The 23,290-nt window shown below is 36.8% G+C and overlaps 2 protein-coding genes across 2 annotated transcripts in view; one reads left to right on the top strand and one right to left on the bottom strand.

Moving 5' to 3' along the window:
- LOC123684370 overlaps window positions 1-9,251 on the top strand; it is a 72,297-nt gene extending 63,046 nt beyond the window's left edge. The window contains exons 5-6 of the mRNA XM_045623601.1: window positions 3,735-3,888; window positions 8,346-9,251. Coding sequence (XP_045479557.1) covers window positions 3,735-3,888; window positions 8,346-8,635 — 444 coding nt within the window. The 3' untranslated portion in view covers window positions 8,636-9,251. The remainder of the gene's footprint in view (window positions 1-3,734; window positions 3,889-8,345) is intronic.
- A 2,315-nt stretch (window positions 9,252-11,566) lies between these two features.
- The window catches only part of LOC123684355, a 33,980-nt gene continuing 22,256 nt past the window's right edge, over window positions 11,567-23,290 (bottom strand). The window contains exons 5-12 of the mRNA XM_045623583.1: window positions 15,485-15,718; window positions 15,171-15,321; window positions 14,904-15,047; window positions 13,682-13,970; window positions 13,396-13,599; window positions 12,960-13,300; window positions 12,686-12,870; window positions 11,567-12,548 (exon numbers count right to left, since the gene is read on the bottom strand). Of these exons, the coding sequence (XP_045479539.1) occupies window positions 11,742-12,548; window positions 12,686-12,870; window positions 12,960-13,300; window positions 13,396-13,599; window positions 13,682-13,970; window positions 14,904-15,047; window positions 15,171-15,321; window positions 15,485-15,718 (2,355 nt within the window). The 3' untranslated portion in view covers window positions 11,567-11,741. The remainder of the gene's footprint in view (window positions 12,549-12,685; window positions 12,871-12,959; window positions 13,301-13,395; window positions 13,600-13,681; window positions 13,971-14,903; window positions 15,048-15,170; window positions 15,322-15,484; window positions 15,719-23,290) is intronic.

Raw genomic sequence — 23,290 nt, 5'->3', positions numbered from 1 at the left:
CAAATTGAATAATAACTATCAAAACATGAGATGAATACAAGAAAAAAACAAAGCTGTGGAAGAGATAGATTTGGGTTTTTCCAGAAATTCTGGCAATTCCAGAAACCAGAGCTAATCAAATATACCTAGTGATTTTAGTATCAATAATTTAGTAACGTAAGTGCGATCTAATAGGAATAACAACTGATTTTTCTCCCTTTTTTCCGTGCAAATTCCCAAGGTCATTAAAAATAATAAACCAAAATACAATGTGTCCTCTAAATCTCTACGCAGAACGGAAATTACTCGTCGCAATAAAGACTTTTTGATGAGCAAATTTAGCGGTCTTTATGGTTGTCATTTCTCGGAATACTGAACCCCACATCACATGAATAATTCATCTGGCGAAGAATATGCCTGTGTACTTTTCGGAAGTTCGTCTCAATCCATTTCCCTCGAAATTCAATAGGATATTGTGATACTAGTGGGAATTTGTTTCGACTCCGCGGCCTTACCATATAACCAGAGATTCAGAGAAGCCGAACGGTATGCAAGAATGGAAATCAGAGCCATCTGTTACTACGTTCTGAATTTATTCCCATTGTATAAACTTCCCATCGTCCTCGAAGCCATGATGGTATCGGGAAAAGTACGCTGGACTGAGATTACATGCTACGATTTCTTTGTGAAGTTGGTTTAAATCAGGGCAGTAAGGTGAAACCTTTTGAATCGTTTTTTTTACTCCATCCTTTATTAATTCTAGAAAAATATAGGTAGTTTCGCAATTTTTCTTCTTATTGACTGAAAGTTTTGTGGTTGAGGATGAGCTTTTTTATCCATTGAATTTTCATTTCTTCTATAGATACCTACTTCAATCACTCTTGTGATATGAATCAAAAGTTATCGTACATTTGTGAAATAACTGTACTAACAGTTTCATAGTTGGAAAAACGAGATTTCCAAACGTGAAAAACATGAAATATTATGTTTAATATGTAATAAAACCCTGCATGGCAAATTTTAACAATAAAAAAAAACGAGAGAAGCATTGACTTGACAATATTTTCGAGCGCTCGAGATGCTCGAGACTATAGAACTATACAGAGTGATTCACCACAATGGCCTATTAGATGTTTATGGAAAAATAATCATAATTTTTTTCAGCTTTTTTAAGATAATTTCAGCAATATGTCATACCTTGGGTAAAAACACAACGGTTCATGAGTTAATGTGATTCTTAAGGTGACGACGATGATTCACAATTTTTTGAATATTTCTGCAGAAAAAGCTTTTCTCGAAAAAACTTTTTTCATTTTCGATTCCACAAATAGGTTCTATTATGATACTGTTTTCGATTTGATCCAAAAATGTACAGGGTGTTTATCAGAAGATCAGGAACTTATTCAACTCAAATTCGTCAAAACTCAAGATTTTCAAAATAGAACTTATATTCTTTATTATTTCAGTCAATTGTACGTATAAAAAGAGGGGGTTCATTTGAACAAACCCTATACCTAAAAAGAATACTTTAAGAGTTAACGAGAACTGTAAATAAGGAAAACCAGCAATTTCTAACTGTGAAGCCTGTGACTTCCGGAAAATACAGGATGCCAACTAACTTAACTACTTCTAGATCTGAAGCTCTCCTGAAAATTTCAAGTTTTTAGTTTTTTCCGTCAGAGAGTGATTGTGTTTACGGCCACAACGAACTGAGCGAATTGATAGCGCTCTGTTTGGGAAACCAGCGCCCAAAAAGACACCCTAAAGTATTGTTTACTTTTCAATGAATTATTTATGGTATGAATTCATTCGCGAATTTACAGTATCATGGGAGAATGCCTTTGAAGAAGTTCACAGGATTGCGGAAAACAAACAATATTTCAAAGGGAGTTCTGAATTATTCCATGATTTCGCTTGGGACTAATAATCTTATGGAATTAAATATTAGCGAACGATTGGACAGTCCAAAAATTTATTTCTTCATTGATTAAAATTTATCTTTCTATTCAATTATTCCAATTTTTGACCAGATATTCTCATTCTCTAGATAAATCAGTGGATTCATTGAAAAATGATTTTTTGGGATAGAAGGAATTTCCATATAATCAATTCTATAACAAAAATTAAGACAATTAGTTGAACGGAAGATATTGTGCATAATTGTATCAAACATGGAAATATATCAAACCAAATATTCTTTATATTCTAACATACCTACCAATCTACCGTTACACCTTTATCTGTTCGAAAATATTCCCATATTATAGAACATTGACCTGATGTTGAAACAATTGTACTCTAGATAAAAAGTCATTTGCGATATGAATACATTCATAATTATTACGAATAGAAGTATTTTCAATGATACTAGATACCAAATAATATTTTTCAGAAAACCAAACATCAATCTTCTCAGGAGAAATATTGAACGTCCGATTAGATCGTGCTTTGAAGTTATTTTTAAAAAACAGTATATTCTGTGTCAGGGTAAACATGAAAATCTGATGCGAGTGAATCATTCTGAAGGCGAGTCTGAGGAATCATGAGCATTTGATTTTTATTCTAGCCGAGCAACAGACTATACTCTCCCTGACTGTTGAAGTGAAATGAAAAAGAATATTTCTTTTTTTAGACGAGTAATAGATACTCAAAAATATATCTCAAACGTAAAATCATTACATTACACTTATACTTGTATTTGACGATTATTGAAAATGGAAACATAAGTGGAGATATTTTGTGCAGAAGTTTCCATAAAATGTTTTTCAGAAGATGTATTTCCATTTCCATTTCATTGATGAATCATGAGAATATGCCAGAAACATATTTTTTCGGCAACCGCCCGGAAAGTGCTCACTTCCCGGACGCTTTTTCTCTGAAAAAGTAGCATTTCCCGGCCTAGTCCGGAAAGTACGTACTTCCCGGACTAGGCCGGAAAAGATTCATAGAATCCATAGCAACCGAGATAACGGCTGACAGTTCATATGAAATTAGTTGTCAAAAATTTGCATGTTTTTTGATCGCAATCGCAATAAAATATGGAAAGCAGCAGCGATAGTGTTATTTTACATGGTTGCCGAAAAAATATTGTACGCAACACGCCCGAAAATGGTTTTTTTGGACTCACAGACTTCCAGGACTCGCTTCGCTCGTCCTGGAATTTTGTCTATTCGTCCAAAAAAACCCTATTTGAGGACTTGTTACGTAAATTACTATTTCCGAGAAATAATCGGTCTGTTTCTTACCCATAAAATAAGTGTAATATAATATTTTCCATATATATTCTTCGATTTTTGAGGTAGTCGGTATTATTGTTTGAAGAGATACAATTATTTTAGGTATATTATTTTGAACTTTCAGATCTGATTCGATTGATTCATCAATTTTGGTTTGTTAAAACGCTAAATACTGAATCATATAATTCAAAAATGCATAGGACGTTTTGAAAATTGCAATGAATACCTGTGACAATTAATTCGGATCACATATTTTATTCTCTTTGTTATCGAAATGATTGTGTAACCATTCCATAGATGGAATGAAATAAAGTCAAAATGCTTTGGAAACCAGGTGTTAGATACCTATCAAGTGATGGACTACTAACATTTTGTGATCAAATTTGAAATACGAAGAGCACCAGTCGTGGAAAAATTATTTATATCCTCAGAATGAATCGATTAGGCGATACACAATTCTGAGTGAAAGTATTCATATATTTGTATTTAATTTATTAATTTTTTTACGTCATTTTTCAGATCCTCTTCATCGTATTGGATTCCATCCTGTTTGGAATGTCAATCTATGACATGCTTTTTGCCAAGCGGATAGGTGGTGATCCTACAGAAGTTTCTGTGTCATCACAGCCCACCACATATGGAAATCCAGGATTCAGAGAAAGGGGATCCAATGGTAAATATTAAAACCAATTGACTTCATGGGATACTCACTACCCTGCTAAGAAACTTATTTTCGAGAAAAATTGAATAATAAGTTTAAAATAAAATAAAAATAAAACAACTTCCAGAAATATTTATGGAAGTTGCTTTGTTGTTATTTCATTAATAATGAATTCCAGCCAAGTTAGGTTAGGTTAGGAAGTTAGGACCAAACCCATTAAATAATGAGTATTTCTTCATAAGAAGGATGAGAAAAGTTTAGAAATATTGAGTTAAATTTAGTGAACGGTGAAAGTTCAGCAAGTAGGTCATGTTTGTCTTGTATTGCTCGAAAGAGCGGGCATTTTATTGCTTTTCTCCCCTACAGAAACCTACACTCGTGTCAGCCAACAGCTACATTAATTCTAATTTTCCCTCACATTCCATTTACTGTAATTGATATCATCTGACCTATTGATTATGATCTAGTGTGAATTTAGAAAATGAGAGTTTTCAATGAAATACTGCATTACTTCCAAGAAAATTTGAAAGTGATATGTTGCAGTTATTTGAATTGACTGTTTTTCATGATAATTCATTATGTAATGGGTTTTTCAATGGGATGTTTCAAAATGGTGACACTTTTGCAGTCACATTTCACAAAACTAAAGCGTTTTAAGGTCGTCGTGAAGCACTTTCCCGACATTCAATAGTTTAATAGATGAGAAATTCGACCTGTTGAGACAAGTTAGAGATGTGAAAAATGAAACCGTGTGCTTCGCTCAAGAATGACTGATGATATTGCTGTAATATTGAACTGTAGTGTTGGTGAAAAACCAGTTCTGTCGATTCCTAGTCGATGTTTGGAATAAGACATTCTACAAACGATGTTACACCGTATTTTGCATAAAGATTCAGGTCTTAAGGCTTTCGTATTTCTGTTAACACAATAACTCAAGCCGGGCGACCACCAGCAAGCTTGTATCTTGGGTAATTGCAAAGTACAAAGTCATTCCCACTAATCTTTAATCACGAACATTGCAGGTTTTTCGCCATTTTGGAATGATTTTTTCAGGGTTCTTCACCCTTTCTGAATTGAGCAAACACGAATAATTCGATATGACCAGAAATTGTAACTTCAAAGGTTATACATTACCGACCACACTCAATGTTGCTCAGAAATGACGTTGAATCCTAGGTATATGTCATAAGACAAAAATTATTCTCCCAGTGTCTCAAACAAGACTATTTATGGTTGTCCAGTTTACGATGAAACACCCTGTATGGAGTATTTAGTATCAAGCAAATACTTGTTTAATCAGAGTAATAAACATAAACAGAGGGAGCATATGTCATTCTCAGTAAGCAAATTTTGTCCCCAACATGAAATATCAAATTTGAAATGAAGCGCGTGGAAATGAAAACATATCAGTGATACGATATTTCACACAATTCACGCATTTCTCCACAAAGAACGCACTTCTTATGTCCCATAGTGAATCAAAGCTTCATATCATCTCAAAATATATTGAAATAAATACCTAAACATATCACAAATTCAGAAAACAAACTTTAAGCGCGTCAAACGAAGTGAAACAACCGATGACACTAAGAGAGCAAAAGTTGCCAAACCTTGGACTTCAGCAGGTAGATACAGAAAATAAATATTCTGCTTATTTTAAATTCGACAATTAGGAAGAATATCGTATTCCAAATATCCAACTTTGCATATTTAATCGGGAATCACTCCAATAAATATATTTCTTTCAATATAATATACATTCATAACGATATAGTAAAATTGTGGATTTGAAAATATATCACCATCCGACAACCTAATCTAACCATGTTGGGGACATGTAAAAATTTCGTATACTTCCTCTATCTATGGTGTTTACCAATGACTAGGGGATTTTATCTAAAACATTTTCTCATGGATAACGGCAAAGTATAATTCTTTATACTATGATAATGGCTACATCGTTCATAGGTACTCTACCCTATAAAAGATGACAAACATGAAAGTCTGTAGTTAAAGTTCCATCTCTACATCTAATTACCCTCAAGAAAACATCCCATCTTGAATTCCCGAATGGATTTCCCCTTCTGAAATTCCAGTTTTGGTGGGCGTATCATACTAGATGCTCCTATTTATGTAAATTCATATCTGTTCGGCAGCAACGTTCCTGGAATGATATATGACGATTATAGCAGTGATCCCAGTGAAATAGACCCGAGAAAATTCAAATTAGACTGTAATTGCTGTTTCTTCCTAGATTGATGTGATCTACATAATTGAGAAAGACTAGAGATAGCTAATTAAACCAGTAGAGGTGATTATTAGGGAAAGGGTTTCCGAGATTCACGATGTCACTGGGGAAATATAATGAACAATTGAACCTCGCTCTCATAATCATCGTTTTTCAAGTTCCTTATCCTTTACTGCATCAGTCTGGATTAGAGTTTCATGAATGCATGTCGGTGGAGAACTTCAACTTGTTTCGATGGAGGAGGATAAGTCCTGTTCACCGACGTAGGAATGAGCATGAAGACTAGCAAGAAACGTGAGGTCTATTCAATGCTAGTTAATAAGCAGATGAAGTACTTATGGCAGAAATGTCTCATTATCCTAGACGAGAAATGATGACGCTGTATAAACGAAAATGGGGAAAGCACTGATTTTCTGTGATCTAATGGTTATGTAATATACATGAAATTTTGCATGAAGCTTGAAATTGTTATATGTTACTTTCAAAGGTCGATAAGACAAAATCAACTCAATATTTTGACACCATTATGGGATCAAAATTTCAAAATCAATATGTACTCGACACACTGTAATCACAGACCTTCTTACAAAATGATAGCATACTTTAGGTTTGCACGTCTCACATAATTACATTTCATAACCTTCTGAACTAGAAGTTCTAGCATTCTCTTTTTGTGGTTTATTCCCTCATGGCTGCTACGATATTCATGATGTGATATTATCTTCGATAAAAAAGTAAATTGTGACATAAAACAAGATATAGCAACCCCTTAAAATTTCTGATAATATTTCAAGGTAATCCTCATGTATAAATTATGTCAATTCTTGTCAACAATCGAAAAAGCTTCATGAAGACATTCTTCTCTAGACCACATCATTTTCTCCACAGTGGGAGTGTTCGGAAGTTCCTCAGAACTATGTAACATTGTTTCAACGCACATATCAGAGCCAGGTAGTGTAGGAGACCATGGAGCTGAGTAACTTTCACTATCTAGTTCCTCTTGAGATCTGTCGAAGAAATTCAGTCAGTAACTCTTCATCTGTTGCACTAATTTAGTGCTTATTTCAAATGAATAATAAATATTTCTTACTCGTCTGCTCCAATAGTGATGTCCGTCTTGCTCAGCAACTCATATAGTACTTCAGGATGACTGTCCATCATGTGTACGTAAACTTCATCAAGTATTTCTGCGGATACTTTGAAGAGATCTTCGTTGTGGTCTATAAGAGCCCGTACCACATTGATTATGTCAATACGTTCTTCTGCTTTATCTGAGATTGACTCTTTGGAACTGTTTGCCTTGATGCAGTGGAGAATATTAGGTGCGAAAACAGTTGCAAGGTTGTTGGAATCCATCTTGTTTCCTTGTACTATTTCACCTGCTAAGATAATTCGGAGTATTAGGCATTTGGTTCATTTATTGCTACTGTATAAATATATTTCGATTCTTGCTAGTTTTTAATTTCGTATGTCACATTGAGAATTTCGATTAATAACAGATATTCTAAGAAATACAAGAGAAGATCATTTTCGTGAAGTGAACTCAATACAATTCACTCAAAATTAATTTAAATGTTGCACTTTTTTTGCCTTAGCTTTCACCTATTTCTAACTCTTCCAGAATTATCGAGAGCAGCGGAACGGATCAATTTCAGAAGAAATATCGACCATCGTAAAACCTCCAGATATATGCCACTGCACTCCATCCTAGAAATCTATAATATATCCCTGATGAGACAAAATCAACTCAATACCTTGACACCATTATGGGATCAAAATTTTAAAATCAATATGTACTCGACACACTGTAATCACAGACCTTCCTACAAAATGATAGCACACTTTAGGTTTGCACGTCTCACATAGTTACATTTCATAACCTTCTGAACTAGAAGTTCTAGCATTTTCTTTTTGTGGTTTATTCTCTCATGTCTGCTACGATATTCATGATGTGATATTATCTTCGATAAAAAAGTAAATTGTGACATAAAACAAGATATAGCAACCCCTTAAAATTTCTAATAATATTTCAAGGTAATCCTCGTGTATAAATTATGTCAATTCTTGTCAACAATCGAAAAAGCTGAAAAAATGAAAGGTCCTCCAAAAGCTCAATTGCCTCAAGTCACTGAAGACAGGCTAAAACCAATTTATTCAAACCCATCCGTATTTTTTGTTTCACTTCTGCTACTATTTAATTTCATTCATTTTTTCTTTCTAGGAGGTGGGATATCAGTGACTGATGCCAGTGGAAAACCTTACACTGGAGCCTCTAATGGCAGTATGGTGTCGATGAACACAACATCGACCACATTAGGGTCAACCAATGGCTCTACAGTTGGGTCTTCCATAACAAGATCACCGTTAAGGTCAAGTCTCAAAAAACCACGACCCAAACAAGAAGGTGGTCTAGGAATACAAAATCCAGGATTCTCAGGAACCTCACCCACTATGGGAAGAAACGGAAGTATGAAGAAAGTTAGGATACAAACACAAAGTACGGAAGTGTAGTAGCGGGATATAAGGACAACTTTGTTGTGAAATGTGTTGTTGAACTTTTTCGAGATAAGTTTTTGTTGAACATTGAACTCAAATATGAACGAAAACTATTCAAAACTTTTTTCTAGTTCATGGTATAAGTCATATGTAATATTGAAACAGAAATAATGATTTCCTGAATATTATCCTCATTGGTGCTTTCAACAGAAATTGTTCCGTCCACGAGAAATTATAGCAACGATCTAGTTGCATTGATGTTTTATGTTTTTCATATTTATATATTTTATTAGTCACTCCAAGAGTGTCATCTTTATTTATGTTGAAGTCTTTTGCTGTTGATTTTAATGCAGTTTGGAAATTTGTCCGTTCAATTGATCTTTGTTATCACTCAAGAGAAAAATTTGTATTTGCAACGTGTGTTTATTCATTTGATGGATTTGATGGAATTTTTTAGTAAAAATAATTTTGAACTTTGCATGATATACATTTCGATTATGCCTCGAAGTAAAGATGAAAATTCGATATTATCCAGGCATTTGTCTTCTCATTATTGTGTATTACACTATATGATAGTTTCATCCACATAAGAAAGTGATTCTCTCGAATGAATCCATTAAAGAGTTGGACCTATTATTTATTTATTTATTTATTTATTTAACATAAACAGGAATCCTAACAGGAATAACCCAATTACAAGGATTCACCACAAAAAAGAAGATATTTACAATTGAGAATGAACATAAACTATAAGATAAAACATATCAACAATATCAAAAAAAAATAAACAATTCAGTAATTTCTACATAGATACAAATATAATTCTTCCCTAAAAGCAACTTGAGAAATATTGAAAATGTCAATAAAAAAAATGTGCCAGTTATAAAACCGCATGATTCTCAAAAAAATGGAGTTATAAAACAACGACGTGCGCGCTCTTGGGATATAAAACAGTTCTCTTCGACGTCCGGTGAAAGCACGAGTGTTCAAATAAACCTCATTAATGAGAGGGAAATCAAAGTGGCCATTCATTATCCGATATAAAAAAATTTGATCGAATACAACCCTTCTCTGCTCCAGAGTAGTCAATCTATAAAGCCTCAACCTTGCATCATAAGGACACTCAACTTGTCTATTCCCGAACCTGTAGTATAAGACTCTAGTGAACTTTCTCTGTACCCTTTCGATCCGATTAATATATTTGTGATAAAAGGGATTCCAAATTGGTGTTGCATATTCAACTATACTGCGAACAAGCGAAAAGTAAAGAACCTTTAGCGTTTCCTCACTTCTAAATGAACGCGAAATTCTCAGAATGAAACCGAGCATTCTGAAAGCTCTGGAAACAATATCATCTATGTGGCGTTCAAATGATAATTTCGAATCCAGATATATTCCCAAGTCCTTGACTACTTTCACTTTCTCCAGAGTCTCATTGCTCAGAGATAGAGAAGTGCTTACGATGTTGACGTTTTTAGTGAATGTTATGTGTTTGCACTTGTTAACATTCAAGGACAGATAGTGTAGGGAACAAAATTCATCAAATCTGTTCAAATCATCCTGAAACCTCCGGGCATCATCCGAATCCTTCACTGCAAAGTACATCTTAATGTCATCCGCGTAAAGATCGAAATTTATGTTATGAAAACATTTGCAGATATCGTTGATATATAAAATAAAAAGAAGTGGTCCCAAATGAGAACCCTGAGGCACTCCCGATTCGACCCTGTAAAGGGATGAAAATGCGTCATTTATAATGACGAACTGAGATCTTTCCCACAGGTATGACCCAATCCATCTCAACAGATTCGATCCCACGCCATAATCCGAGAGGACTTTTAAAAGTGTCGCATGATGAACTTTGTCAAAAGCTTTCGATAAATCGGTGTAAACTGCGTCCACCTGGGTACCCTGGTCCATATTTTGAGACAAATAACTAATGTATGGCGATAGATTAGTGAGAACAGATCTTCCCCCAAAAAAACCATGCTGTCTTATGCTGATTGTCGATTGAAGCGAACAAAATAAAAAGTTGGTTACAATAGATTCAAACAATTTCCCGAAGTGACTCAGAACAGAGATGGGCCGATAGTTGGATACCGAATTCGTCTTTCCACTCTTATGAATAGGAGTTATTTTAGCAAGTTTCCACTCTCTGGGGAAAACTCCAGTACGTAATGATTGATTGAAAATAATATGGAGTGGAGAACTAAGTGAAACAGCACAAGACCTAATGAATATTGGAGGGATCAAGTCCGGACCTGGACCTTTATTTGTTTTCAGAGTATTTATTTTATTTATGATTTCGTCCGAACTGATGCTATCATGATTATCTTGTACATACTTAAAATCACACAGTCAGTAAATTATTCGGTTACTTAGATATCATATGAAACGATGATATTTAGAACATAATTTATCTGATTTACTATTTTCCAGAATTATAAAACTTTATTGTACCTACTGTCCTTTGTGATACTCAAATATAATGTATCATTATAATATTATTTGATTTGCCTTAATTCCTTCTCAAATCATGTATTTTTCGTGCATATCCCTTGAGTATTTTTCCATTTGAATTTTCGTGTCTACTTCGGCCTAATTTCTAACACTTAGGCGCCTTACACACTAGAGCAATTCGAAACTAGCAACAGGCAATAAGCAATATTATTGACAGTATGGCTTTCACTTTCATGGCAACATGGTATCACATGATATGGCAACACCGCCGCAACGTGATATCGTTACCGCTTGTGTAGAGATGCTTGCTGCTCATTGTCTATTGCTAGTTGCTCTGGTGTGCAAGCTTACTTATAGGCAATAAAAAAGTTATAACACTCTCACTCAGTATCAAAATTGGGCGAAACGTGAAATAAGGTTCTCAATTTCAAGCCTTATTAATATCAACAGTTTCCTGCTAAGTTAGTGTCATTAAAAGCAACATTATCCTATACAATGTTTTAATCATATTTAACGCTAATTGTTCAGAATTTATATACATCAACACACCTAAATTAAACAAGCATATTCCGAGAATTACAGTAAATTTACATATAACGACTAGATTTACAAATAATGTTTCAAAAAAGTCCGAGTACATAACTGAATTATCTTTTTCAATTCACTTTGTTTGCACACTCGATATAAGTTCTCTTCTTTTGTAAACTTGTTGACTTGATTGGGAATTTCTGTCTTCTTGTTTATTGCTCGAAAATTCTAAGGATTCAGAATCAGGTATATGTCTGGTAGGGTGCCTTGTATCAGTATACCTCCTCTTGGTGTATTTCTTTTTCTCCAAAGATGTGGTAGTTGTTACGATTTTAGTTGGTTTAGTTTCCGTCTTTGATATTTTCTCGAAATCTGCTGTCTTCGATTTCAAGACAGCGTTTCCTATATTTGATATGCTGGGCGTGTATCTTGGTTCTCTGGAGTCTCTAGGATCAAATAAAGGGGTGCTCGTACTCTTACATATGTCACTTGAAATTTGTACAGTCTTTTGAATGAACTCTTTTGTGACGCTACTTTGTATATTAGGGATTTCTTGATCTCTCGAAGATGAAGCTGAATCATGTGTTGGTCTCGCGTAATCTCTTGGGTAGTTTTGAACACCAATCATTTCTTGGTTTTTGACTTCCTGTATTTTCGTTCTTTGTACGTCTTGGATGGGTATGAAGGTCACTTTCTGTAAAGTAGGTGAATCTTTGCTGACTATCCTGTGGGTTCTCGTTCTGGGAACTTGGTTGTCTTCAGGTATGTAGTTCACTGAGGTGTGTGCACTATCTGGTGAGGTTGGTGGTGAAGAGGTCCAAGAGGGTGGTGAACTGAATACCCCAGCATCTGCGATGCTACTCGAGATACTCGTTGGGGTATTCTGGATAGGACTGGAGTAATTGACCGGAGAACCAACTGCGGAATCAGTACTTTGTACCTGAAATAAAATAACAAATTAATATCATGTAATTTGATTTTAAATACTCGTAAGAGAGTGTATCTTACAAGTGCACGGTTTGAATTGCACTGTTATCTTGAAGTATTGATCATATCATGATATATTTCATAACATACCAATGATATACATCCAGTTATTGGTTGAACAATTGAGCCCACTGAAGAATCACTTCCACTTATTGATCTCTGACGTCTTCTAGGTGGTACTGTTGGTGTTTTGATAACTCCTATGGTGAGCTGTTGTCTGCCATTATCTGCATCTTCTATGAACGGAATGTCATCGTCAAAGTTGTAGCTCAAACCTGTGAGACAAACACAGTTAGAATTCAACACGAAGGCATAAACTCCATAATCAATAGCCTCTCGTATAAATGATAGTACTTAAACTGACCTTGATTAGCTTGAGTTTGAACTGGAATAGTTAAACTAGCAGTTATAACTCCTGCATTGTCCATAACGAAAGGAGAGGATTTTCGCCTTTCAAATATTCCTCCAGTTGTGTTTTGTACCCTATGAAAATCGGCATCCGTGTGTGTAGAACTTGAACTCTCCAATGAAGAACTTCTATTTTTGCCATACTGGTAGTCTTCATCTCTTTGCCCTCTTAGTTTGGAGATTATATTGATCGCAGAAGAGAAACCTCCAATACCCGAGTCATCGCTACTTCGCTTACGTGAAGCTGAATCTTCCCGTTTTCTTCTTTGACTTCTCTCGCGGATTTTGTCCTTGTGCCTGGAAATACCAGAGAGTTCACATTTAGTAGACAAGATCGTTTCGACGTAGTGTTGAGTGGTTTTATAAGAAAGTATTGTAAGTGACTAGCTTACCTTATCCTCATGCTGATGTTAGGTCCACCAGTAGCAGCAGCTTCATGAAGACATTCTTCTCTAGACCACATCCTTTTCTTCTCAGTGGGAGTGTTCGGAAGTTCCTCAGAACTATGTAACATTGTTTCAACGCACATATCAGAGCCAGGTAGTGTAGGAGACCATGGTGCTGAGTAACTTTCACTATCTAGTTCCTCTTGAGATCTGTCGAAGAAATTCAGTCAGTAACTCTTTATCTGTTGCACTAATTTAGTGCTTATTTCAATGAATAATAAATATTTCTTACTCGTCTGCTCCAATGGTGATGTCCCTCTTGCTCAGCAGCTCATCTAGTGCTTCAGGATGACTGTCCATCATGTGTACGTAAACTTCATCAAGTATTTCTGCGGATACTTTGAAGAGATCTTCGTTGTGGTCTATAAGAGCCCGTACCACATTGATTATGTCAATGCGGTCTTCTGCTCTATCTGAGATTGACTCTTTGGAACTGTTTGCTTTGATGCAGTGGAGAATATTAGGTGCGAAAACAGTTGCAAGGTTGTTGGAATCCATCTTGTTTCCTTGTACTATTTCACCTACAGAGATAATTCGGAGTATTAGGCATTTGGTTTATTCACTGCTACTGTGTAAATACATTTCGATTCATCACTATTCCTAACAGATCTTGACACTTTTTAATTTTTTATATTATTATAAATTATATTATCCTATTTTTTTTCATTTGTATCCGAAAATGATAATGATCATTGAGTTTGGATTTTATATTCGCATTTCTCATGTTGAATAAATTAAGAGCATATTGAAAATGAATAAAATTATTCTAATATCACATTGAGAATTTCGACGAATAGCAGAAACACAAGACTAGATCATTTTCGTAAAGTGAACTCAATACAATTCACTTAAAATTAATTAAATGTTGTGTTCTATTTGCCTTCGCTTTCACCTACATCTAACTCTTCCTGCATTATCGAGAGCAGCGGAACGGATCAATTTCAGAAGAAATATCGACCATCGTAAAACCTCCAGATATATGCTACTGCACTCCATCCTAGAAATCTATAATATATCCCTGATAAAACCTATCCTTGGATTTATACCTCTTATTCAGTTTTATTGCATATATTATTTGATATTTCATCTATACCAGTTTTGATGCAATAAACATCGTGCGAAATGACAGTTGAAACTCTCATTTCCATGCATATGAAAATTTCTAGTCAGATGATGAATTTCTATGAACATTAGAACCATAAAAAGTGAGGCTTTGAGGAACGTTGAACTAATTCAGCGTATTTGCCTTCTTTCTAAACTGAATATTTAATGAACCTTGATTTCATTTGATGTAGTTTCATTATCTGATGGAAAATCCTTTTATTTTTGCAGCACTCTCTGAGTTATCACGAAGTATTTTGTTCGTGTTTGTACTCTATAAATTCTGATTATCTGTTTGTTTAATTCCAGACTTTTTATCGGACATACATAAATTACATTTGCAATCAACTCACCTAACTCATCAGTTGAATCCGACGAATGTTGTGCAACAAGAGAGAGAAAATTCAGGAGTGCATGAAGAGTGTCCCTGTTTGTAGATGGGAGTATTTGGATGAGATGCTGTAGGGCCTCGAATTGAAGCTTTCTGTTCCTTATCCCTGAGGAAAGTAAACAGGAATCAAATACTGCAATCGTGTCTTATATATTCTAAAAGCGACACCCACTAAGTATTACTACAATTTTTGGGTAATGGAATGGCTATTTCCAAAGAAGAAACTTACTTTGAGTTTGAACGAAAGCTTGATAGAGGTCTCTGCATAGCAGAGGATCAGGAAGCTCCCTCAAATATTCCTTCAGCAATGTTGCTACATCATGCGGGCATTGCTCCTGGTCCAAGGTGGTTTCTCTTCCAGAATCGAAGTTTTCTCTCAACTGAAAATTCAAGAATTATATTTTAAGGTACTCCCAATATTTAACCTCCTTTTCTAAATATCACTGACAACGTGGATTCTTACAACTGGTATCTGGTAATAAAATATATGTTGTCAGATACAGTTCGAAACAGATGTGGAAGAAATGATCTTTATGGTCTCACCTCTCTTATCCGTTTCTTAGAGGTACTAACTCTGAAGATACCCAAGGTGTGAAGTCCGTTCTTCTCGATGTGCCTGATACAAGCAGTTAGTATTTGGGGTATAGTGAGTTCCTCGCCATCTACTGTAACTCTGTCGTGTAGATCTGCTGTCGAACTACAGGAGATTTTGTCCAAGAGACCAGGAACGCTACCAGCCATTCTTTCTTGGGCGATGAGACTTTCGCAGGAGCTGCCCTGCAGAAAATTGGTTAAATGAAGTTTGGTTTTTTTGATATATTGAGTCTTATTGCTAATTCTAACTAATTGCAATAAATAACAATTGATAACACCAATGAGTTTTACTGAAAAAAGTTCCTGTAAAATGTTTTTATTTCAAAATTAGGTGTACAACTTCCCTTCAGCCGTTTTTTCCGAAATTCGAGGTTTTATTGTGAAAAACTGGTTTTAAATTTATGATTCAAAGATTGTCCATCACTGGCCACTACTTTCTCCCATTTTTCGAGCAGCGTACGAATTCTGAGTTGAAAAACGAATCATCTTCTGAAGCGATCCACGAATCGATCCAATTTTTTACTTCTTCATGAAACCGGAAGAGCTGGTCAGCCAGGCCGTGTGCCATTGACGTCTGGAAAATAGAGCGAGTAGAGTAGGACTTCCCATTTCAATGTTTTCGAGTATGTTATGACCACTTTCGCAACATAGGGTCGAGCATTGTCATACTGTAAAATCACTTTATAATGTCTCTCGTTGTATTGCGGCCGTTTGTCTTTCAAACGCATTAAATGCGTTCGATTACAATTGCTCAAAATTGCTTCAGTCAGTTTTAACAACTCATAATACACTCTGCCGAGCTGATCCCACCAAATACTGAGCGTGACCTCGGAACCGTGAATATTCGGTTTGGCCGTTGACGTGGAAGCATGGAAACAACCCCATGATTTTATGCGCTTGGGATTATCATAATGAACCCAGTTTCCGTCTCCAGTCACAATGCGATGCAGAAATCCCTTCCATCTTCGCCTTGCAAGCAGCTGTTCACAAGCAAACACACGCCGTTCAACATCGCATGGCTTCAACTAGTACGGCACCCTACTTCCTTGTTTCTGAATCATTCCCATGACTTTCAGGCGTTTTGAAAAGGCTTGTTGCGTCACTCCCAATGATTGTGCCAATTCTTGTTGCGTTTGACACGAGTCTTTATCAAGAAATGCCTCCAATTCTACATCTTCAAAAACCTTCTCTCTTCCACCGCCTTGCTGTTCTTCGACGTCAAAACCACCGTTCTTGAAGCGTTGGATTCACTCTTGGCACGTCCTTCACTAAAAGCGCTCTCACCATAGGTATTTGACAGCATTCGATGAGCCTCAGCCGCAGATTTCTTCATCTTAAAGCAGAAAATTGAAACATCCCGCAAATGACTAGGATTTGGCTCGTAAGATGACATGTTTAATTCAAAATAACTTTATGATGCAAACACAAATCGAATAATATTTTGATGGCATTATGTTTACAAATACCTAAGCTCATTGTATGACATCTACGGTTTATTTATTTCGACAACAACTTACTGTTACAGACTTACAGCCATCTATTGCAAAACAGCGGAAGCAAAAATGTACACCTCTATAGCATCAGTAATAAATAAGTTATGAGAACTTTTCGTTTGAGATATTTTCCAATTTTCTCTTATAGCATGAAAACAGTTGTTTTGTTTTTAATTGATTCTCTCAAAAATCGAGGCCGAAAATGTGCCCTTCATTTTTTTCCTTCTCAAAGGGATTCTGAGATCCTGTCACTAGATAATGAATTTGGGACATCCGATACACAAATCAGAAGACTTCTGAGTAAGCCCAAATATTTCAGAGGTGTATCATCATCGAAACTTATTGCCGAAACATCATAAACACCATATCGACATCGATGAAAACCTATCCTCAAAAGATGATCAGTTCCACTGCAATTCTACGCTACCAATTAAATTCTACTAGCAAAACATGAAATACATAAAATCTCCCCTCTAACATTCAAAACTAGTAATGAACAGCTGACTTATAGCGTTGTAGGTATGCCTGGCGCGACGCATCCAAAATAGATCGGCTAGTCTAACTTTAGACGGTTGGCAAGCCTGCCACCACGTAGCCACTTAATTCCCAAGCACGAGAGCAATCACCATGATGATGATCTCATGAAGGTTCCTCCTCAGATCATTCAAGTATGTCAGGAGAGTGTATCCGAGAAAAAAACTATTCTAGTAATTTTTCATATTCGATGGATAGTTCACTTCATTGTGTAGATGAGAAATTGCGACATTTTGACACGATGATATCGTTTTCAAATAAAGGGTGTTTTTTTTAGAGCTATAGAACTTTAAATTGCAATAATAATAATAATTGGATTATTCGATTGACATGAATTTTATTTATCCGCGAGATAATCTTGTGGCATTACATTTTAAATATGATTTCTGGCATATGACCGCTCGGATGTAGTCCGAACTGGACGTTCAATTTTCGATTACTTTTTCCAACATTTGTGGCCGTATATCAGCAATAACACGGCGAATGTTGTCTTCCAAATGGTCAAGGGTTTGTGGTTTTTTTCGCATAGACCAGTGACTTTACATAGCCCCACAGAAAGTAGTCTAGCGGTGTTAAATCACAAAATCTTTTAGGCCAATTCACAGGTGCAAAACGTGAAATTAGGCGGTCACCAAACGTGTCTTTCAATAAATCGATTGAGGCACGAGCTGTATGACATGTTGCGCCGTCTTGTTGGAACCCCAGCTCCTGGACATCATGGTCGTTCAATTCAGGAATGAAAAAGTTAGTAATCATGGATCTATACCGATCACCATTGACTGTAACGTTCTGGCCATCATCGTTTTTGAAGAAGTACGGACCAATGATTCCACCAGCCCATAAAGCGCACCAAACAGTCAGTTTTTCTGGATGTAACGGTGTTTCGACATACACTTGAGGATTAGCTTCACTCCAAATGTGGCAGTTTTGTTTGTTGACGTAGTCATTCAACTAGAAGTGCGCTTCATCGCTAAACAAAATTCGCTTATGAAAATCGGGACCAACGGCACATTATTTTGGAAATAAAATTGCACTATTTGCAAGCGTTTTTCAGGCGTGAGTCTATTCATGATGAATTGCCAAACCAAACTGAGAATAAATCATTTGACAGCTGTTAAATCGGTCGCCATCTTGAACAGTAATGCCAACTTAAAGTTAAATACCTCGAAAAAAAACACCCGTTATTAGGTACCTGCAATGTCAACAAGGGTTGACAACGGGATCAAAAAAGTTCGATTCCGTTATCAAATTAATTGATTTCAGGTTGAAATCTATGAAAGAATTAAAATTCTGATATTCATTCACATGTTTCACACTAAGTATATCTAAATATGTCAAAATTTTCTGATGTTATTGAGGGTTTTCGAATAAGAGGTTTCATTTTATATTGAAAATAACGAGTATTTCTCAAGGAAAAGAATGGATGTTTACTTCATTGTGAAGAGAAAGTTATGCCATTAATGATGGATTATAATATCTGCCAAAGCTCCACCACGGCTACGATAGCAACACCATATCCTTTTCATTACATTTTCCGTGACCAATTCGCAAATTCAAGGCTGTCTGTCTGTCTTCGATAACTCCACCAATTCCATCTTTAGGGTCTTGAATGGATTGTGGCGCATTGGCATAGGCCTCATCTTCCACGTGGCTCCAAAGAACAAAGTCTGAAGGCGTAAAATCACAGGATGGCAGGATGTGAGCAGCTTCTCAAAAAATAACACTTCCAGGAAATTATTCTTCCCAAAATTGCGATTGTTTCGTTGCTAATGTGGCACCTGGTGTCATTTTGTCGTACACATCAATATCTTCCAATTCTGGCGATAATAATCATTAAATCATAGCTTGGCAGCGCAATCTATTCACCGTAGCAGATGCACCAGCCTCATTTTCGATTGAGTGAAATCGAACCAGTCCATAAACCGTACCAAACAGTGGTACGTTGAGGATGGAGACTTGTACTTTCTGAGCCACAAATGCGACAATTCTGCTCATTAAGGTGGTCTCTGAAGTAAAAAAGTGCCTCCTCACTGAAAATGATTTTTCGATGAAAATCCGGATCATTTTGATACCTTTCAAGTACCCAATCAGTGAAGATACTCCATGCTGGTGGCGTACTTGTTGGTCCTGAGCCCTTCTGTGCACATGGAAAAGACCAATATAAGCGGTGTGTTCTCCTTCTCCAGGAAGATCCCAATTATCATAATGGCTAGAGTAGAGAAAACGAGACGATCCTGTGAACTTTTTGATGGAGTAATGACATCTAATACTTCCTGGACCGACCGCGTGAGGAAAATGATCAAGCCACATCTCAACACCAAGCATGCGGTCGACAAGAACAATGCGGAAATATTGGAGAGATCATTCTATGGAGGAGGTACACGACAAGCTGAGAACGACGGTGCCTCAAATTTTTACGTTCATTCACCGCCGATGGTGTGGTCAGGGGAGGACTATATCGCAGCAATCAAGCTGAGAACCAAATCGCTGCCCACGAGAGGGCTACCGTATGGCCCCCGTGAATCCAGGATGTGCAGAGCTGGTTGCGGTAAGGTGGAGTCCCTTTCCCATATGCTCCAGCAATGCCCACTTGGCCATACCAAGCGGATGAACAGGCACAATTTTGTAGTGAAGAGGATCGTCGATGCAGCTCGAAAGAAGGGATGGGAGGTTGTCGAGGAGCCTCACATCAGAGATACCAGAGGCAGGCTCAACAAGCCCGATATGGTCTGCACCAAAGGCGCGGAGGTGATAGTTGCAGACGTGGGGGTGTCATGGGAGGCCCCTAGGTCGCTCTCTGAAACATATGATCTGAAGAGAGCAACATATGATCAGCCAGAGCTGTTGGAGGTGGTGGCGGCAAGGAATCCTGGCAAAAGCATCCGAGTTCTACCTTTCATCATCGGAGCAAGGGGGTTCTGGTGCCGAGAAAGCAGTGCCCTTCTACAAGCCCTCTCAATAGACACCACGCCAATTAGAAGGGACCTCGTGATGACAACTCTACGAGGAGGATGGTCCATCCACAAGGATGTCAGTCGCAGAGCGTGGGATTAGCATTCTATCTTTTGCTACCTCTGGCAAGATCCACAGAGCGTAATTGATCTTTTGTGCGTGTTGCATGTGTGTTCGTGTTCGGGATTATGGCCTTTTACGCTTTAAGTGTGTGAGAGTGAACGGTTGAGAGTCATCAGAGACAATTTTTGATTTTCTCTTATACCATTGTTCACTGCCTACATTCCTTTGTTACCTTGTGATATATACTTATATGTACCATTGAATTGTGTCCTATTTACACTTACACTATTTGTAATTCACACTGTCTACTTGAATAAAGATCTTTAACAGCAGTCCAACAATGGAAGTGGGACAATAGAAAAACCCTCTGAAGAAACACTCCAGGACTTTCTCAGGTAAATAAATTTTGCGGTGCTTTCACCGACCTATACCAGGAAGCTCTTGAAACTACCTCGAGCTGAGCTTCGGGTAATGGTGGGACTGCTGACAGGAAACTGTCAGTACAGTGCATCCCATTTTGGGTGAGACAGCTAGGTTTCTCGCTTGTTATTTAAGATAGAGCCTTGCGGTTTTCACGTTCCTGTCCTACTTTTTCGTGAAACTCAAGTTGGCCTAATCAGATTTTGCATAATTGTTTCCGTTCAAAAGATACAGGGCGATTTTGGAAATTGATACTTTTCGGACCCCTTCTTTATCTCCGAAGTTATTAGAAATAATGCTGAGGTAAAAACTACGTCTGAATCAGAATTCTGCGTAGAATCCAGTGGCGTACTCAATATTTTTTTTCGGGGTATGGTTTTGAAGATTCAACACAAACCTATATTTTTTTTAATGGAACACCCTATATATCATTACTTCGTTGAATTCGTTATTTTTTTCCCTTTAAAATGATATATGATACTATGTAGGTAGGATGTTCAGAAATGTTAAAAAAACACTAAAACGTCAAATAATGATGATTTTTTGTAAATGGGCCATGAATTTTCTATGTTCCAATAAGAGGATTATTACTTTCGATTTTTAAAAGTAGTAGGTCATTGATGACACAAACATCCTTGTTGTTATTATGGCTACTATGCATTTGGGAGCATTGTTTTATCAAGTAGGCATTGGAGGGAAAAAGCCAATCTGATCTAGCTGTCATCGATATAAATTATTGTTATCATTATTGATTCTTCTTTTCTATGGGAAATCCATTGCCCATTAACAAAAAATCATCATTATTTGATGTTTTAGTGTTTTTTTAACATTTCTGAACATCCTACCTACATAGTGTCATTTATCATTTTGAAGGGAAAAAAATAACGAATTCAACGAAGTAATGATACACATGGTGTTCCATTAAAAAAAACATAAGTTTGTGTTGAATCTTCAAAACCATACCCCGAAAAAAAAAATTGAGTACGCCACTGGATTCTACGCAGAATTCTGATTCAGACGTAGTTTTTACCTCAGCATTATTTCTAATAACTTCGGAGATAAAGAAGGGGTCCGAAAAGTATCAATTTCCAAAATCGCCCTGTATCTCTTGAACGGAAACAGTTATGCAGAATCTGATTAGACCAACTTGAGTTTCACGAAAAAGTAGGACAGGAACGTGAAAACCGCAAGGCTCTATCTTAAATAATAAGCGAGAAACATGGCTGTCTCACCCAAAATGGGATGCACTGTACAAATACCTACGAGGAAGCTCTGCTCTTGAAGCTGCCAAGAGTATGAGCTTCGGGTAATGGTGGTACTGCTGATGAAACACCACTGTTGGTGCAATTATCTTTTGTACCGCATGTATAAGTCAGCAGATGAGATCTGCAGGCTCTGTAGGAAGTAAAAACAGCCGAACACATAGTGTGCAAATATCCGGAGCTGACTGGCCTAAGAACCACTCACATGGGATAGACTGTTCTGGATACTCACGAAGTAATAGCCAAGTCAAGGATGTCGTCGGTTTCGTTAACCGTATCGACAGCCGCCCTGGGTTTGTATGAATAGATAGGGTTAAGAACAAAAGATCAAATTGGTGGCAGTCCCGGAAGGCTAACAGAGCCGCAACGTCCCCGATTCAGTGAATAATAATTATAATATTCGTGGAATGCCCAATTCTCAAGAACGATGGGGAATTGACAGACCTGGTTTTTCGTCAACACTAGGGACAGCAATATTCTCAGTGGTTCTTGAGCGACGCACACGGTTTTGATCCATCACATCACTAACTATCCAAACAGCTCAAATTTTTCCACCAGCTCCACTATTACTGGCCGAGAAGGTGCTTCACGACGTCTCAGAGGGGCCTGAGTTTTGAGAACTGTAGCTGCAAAATTTCCACCATTTCTGTATTGGAAAGTTTAAACTTTCCATTAGAAGAGTTCAACAATTTCTGTGATGAATTTTAACAACTTGCATGCATTGTTGAAGCGTGTATAATACCAGTTTTACGTAATTACGTAATTTTCACTTCGAATTTCACTTGTCAACAGATGACAGCTGGCCATATAGCGGGCTATTCAAAAGGATATATCTTTTTGGAAAACCCTCCACAATTTTTCTTTGAATGATTTGAAGAAAAATACTTCCTTATCGCCATACGAGTATTATGCAGGCGCGGATCCAGGCCCCACTTTTGGGGGGGGAACTTTTAGATACTCAAAATACTGAAAATGTGGACCCCAGACACTTTCGCCATTTTGGGACGTCATTTTTTTTTGCCGTTCATAGA

Source organism: Harmonia axyridis, chromosome 7, assembly GCF_914767665.1.
Source record: "Harmonia axyridis chromosome 7, icHarAxyr1.1, whole genome shotgun sequence".
Taxonomy (NCBI): domain Eukaryota; kingdom Metazoa; phylum Arthropoda; class Insecta; order Coleoptera; family Coccinellidae; genus Harmonia; species Harmonia axyridis.
Note: the sequence above shows the minus strand (reverse complement) of the source record. Positions and strands in the feature narration are given on the sequence as shown.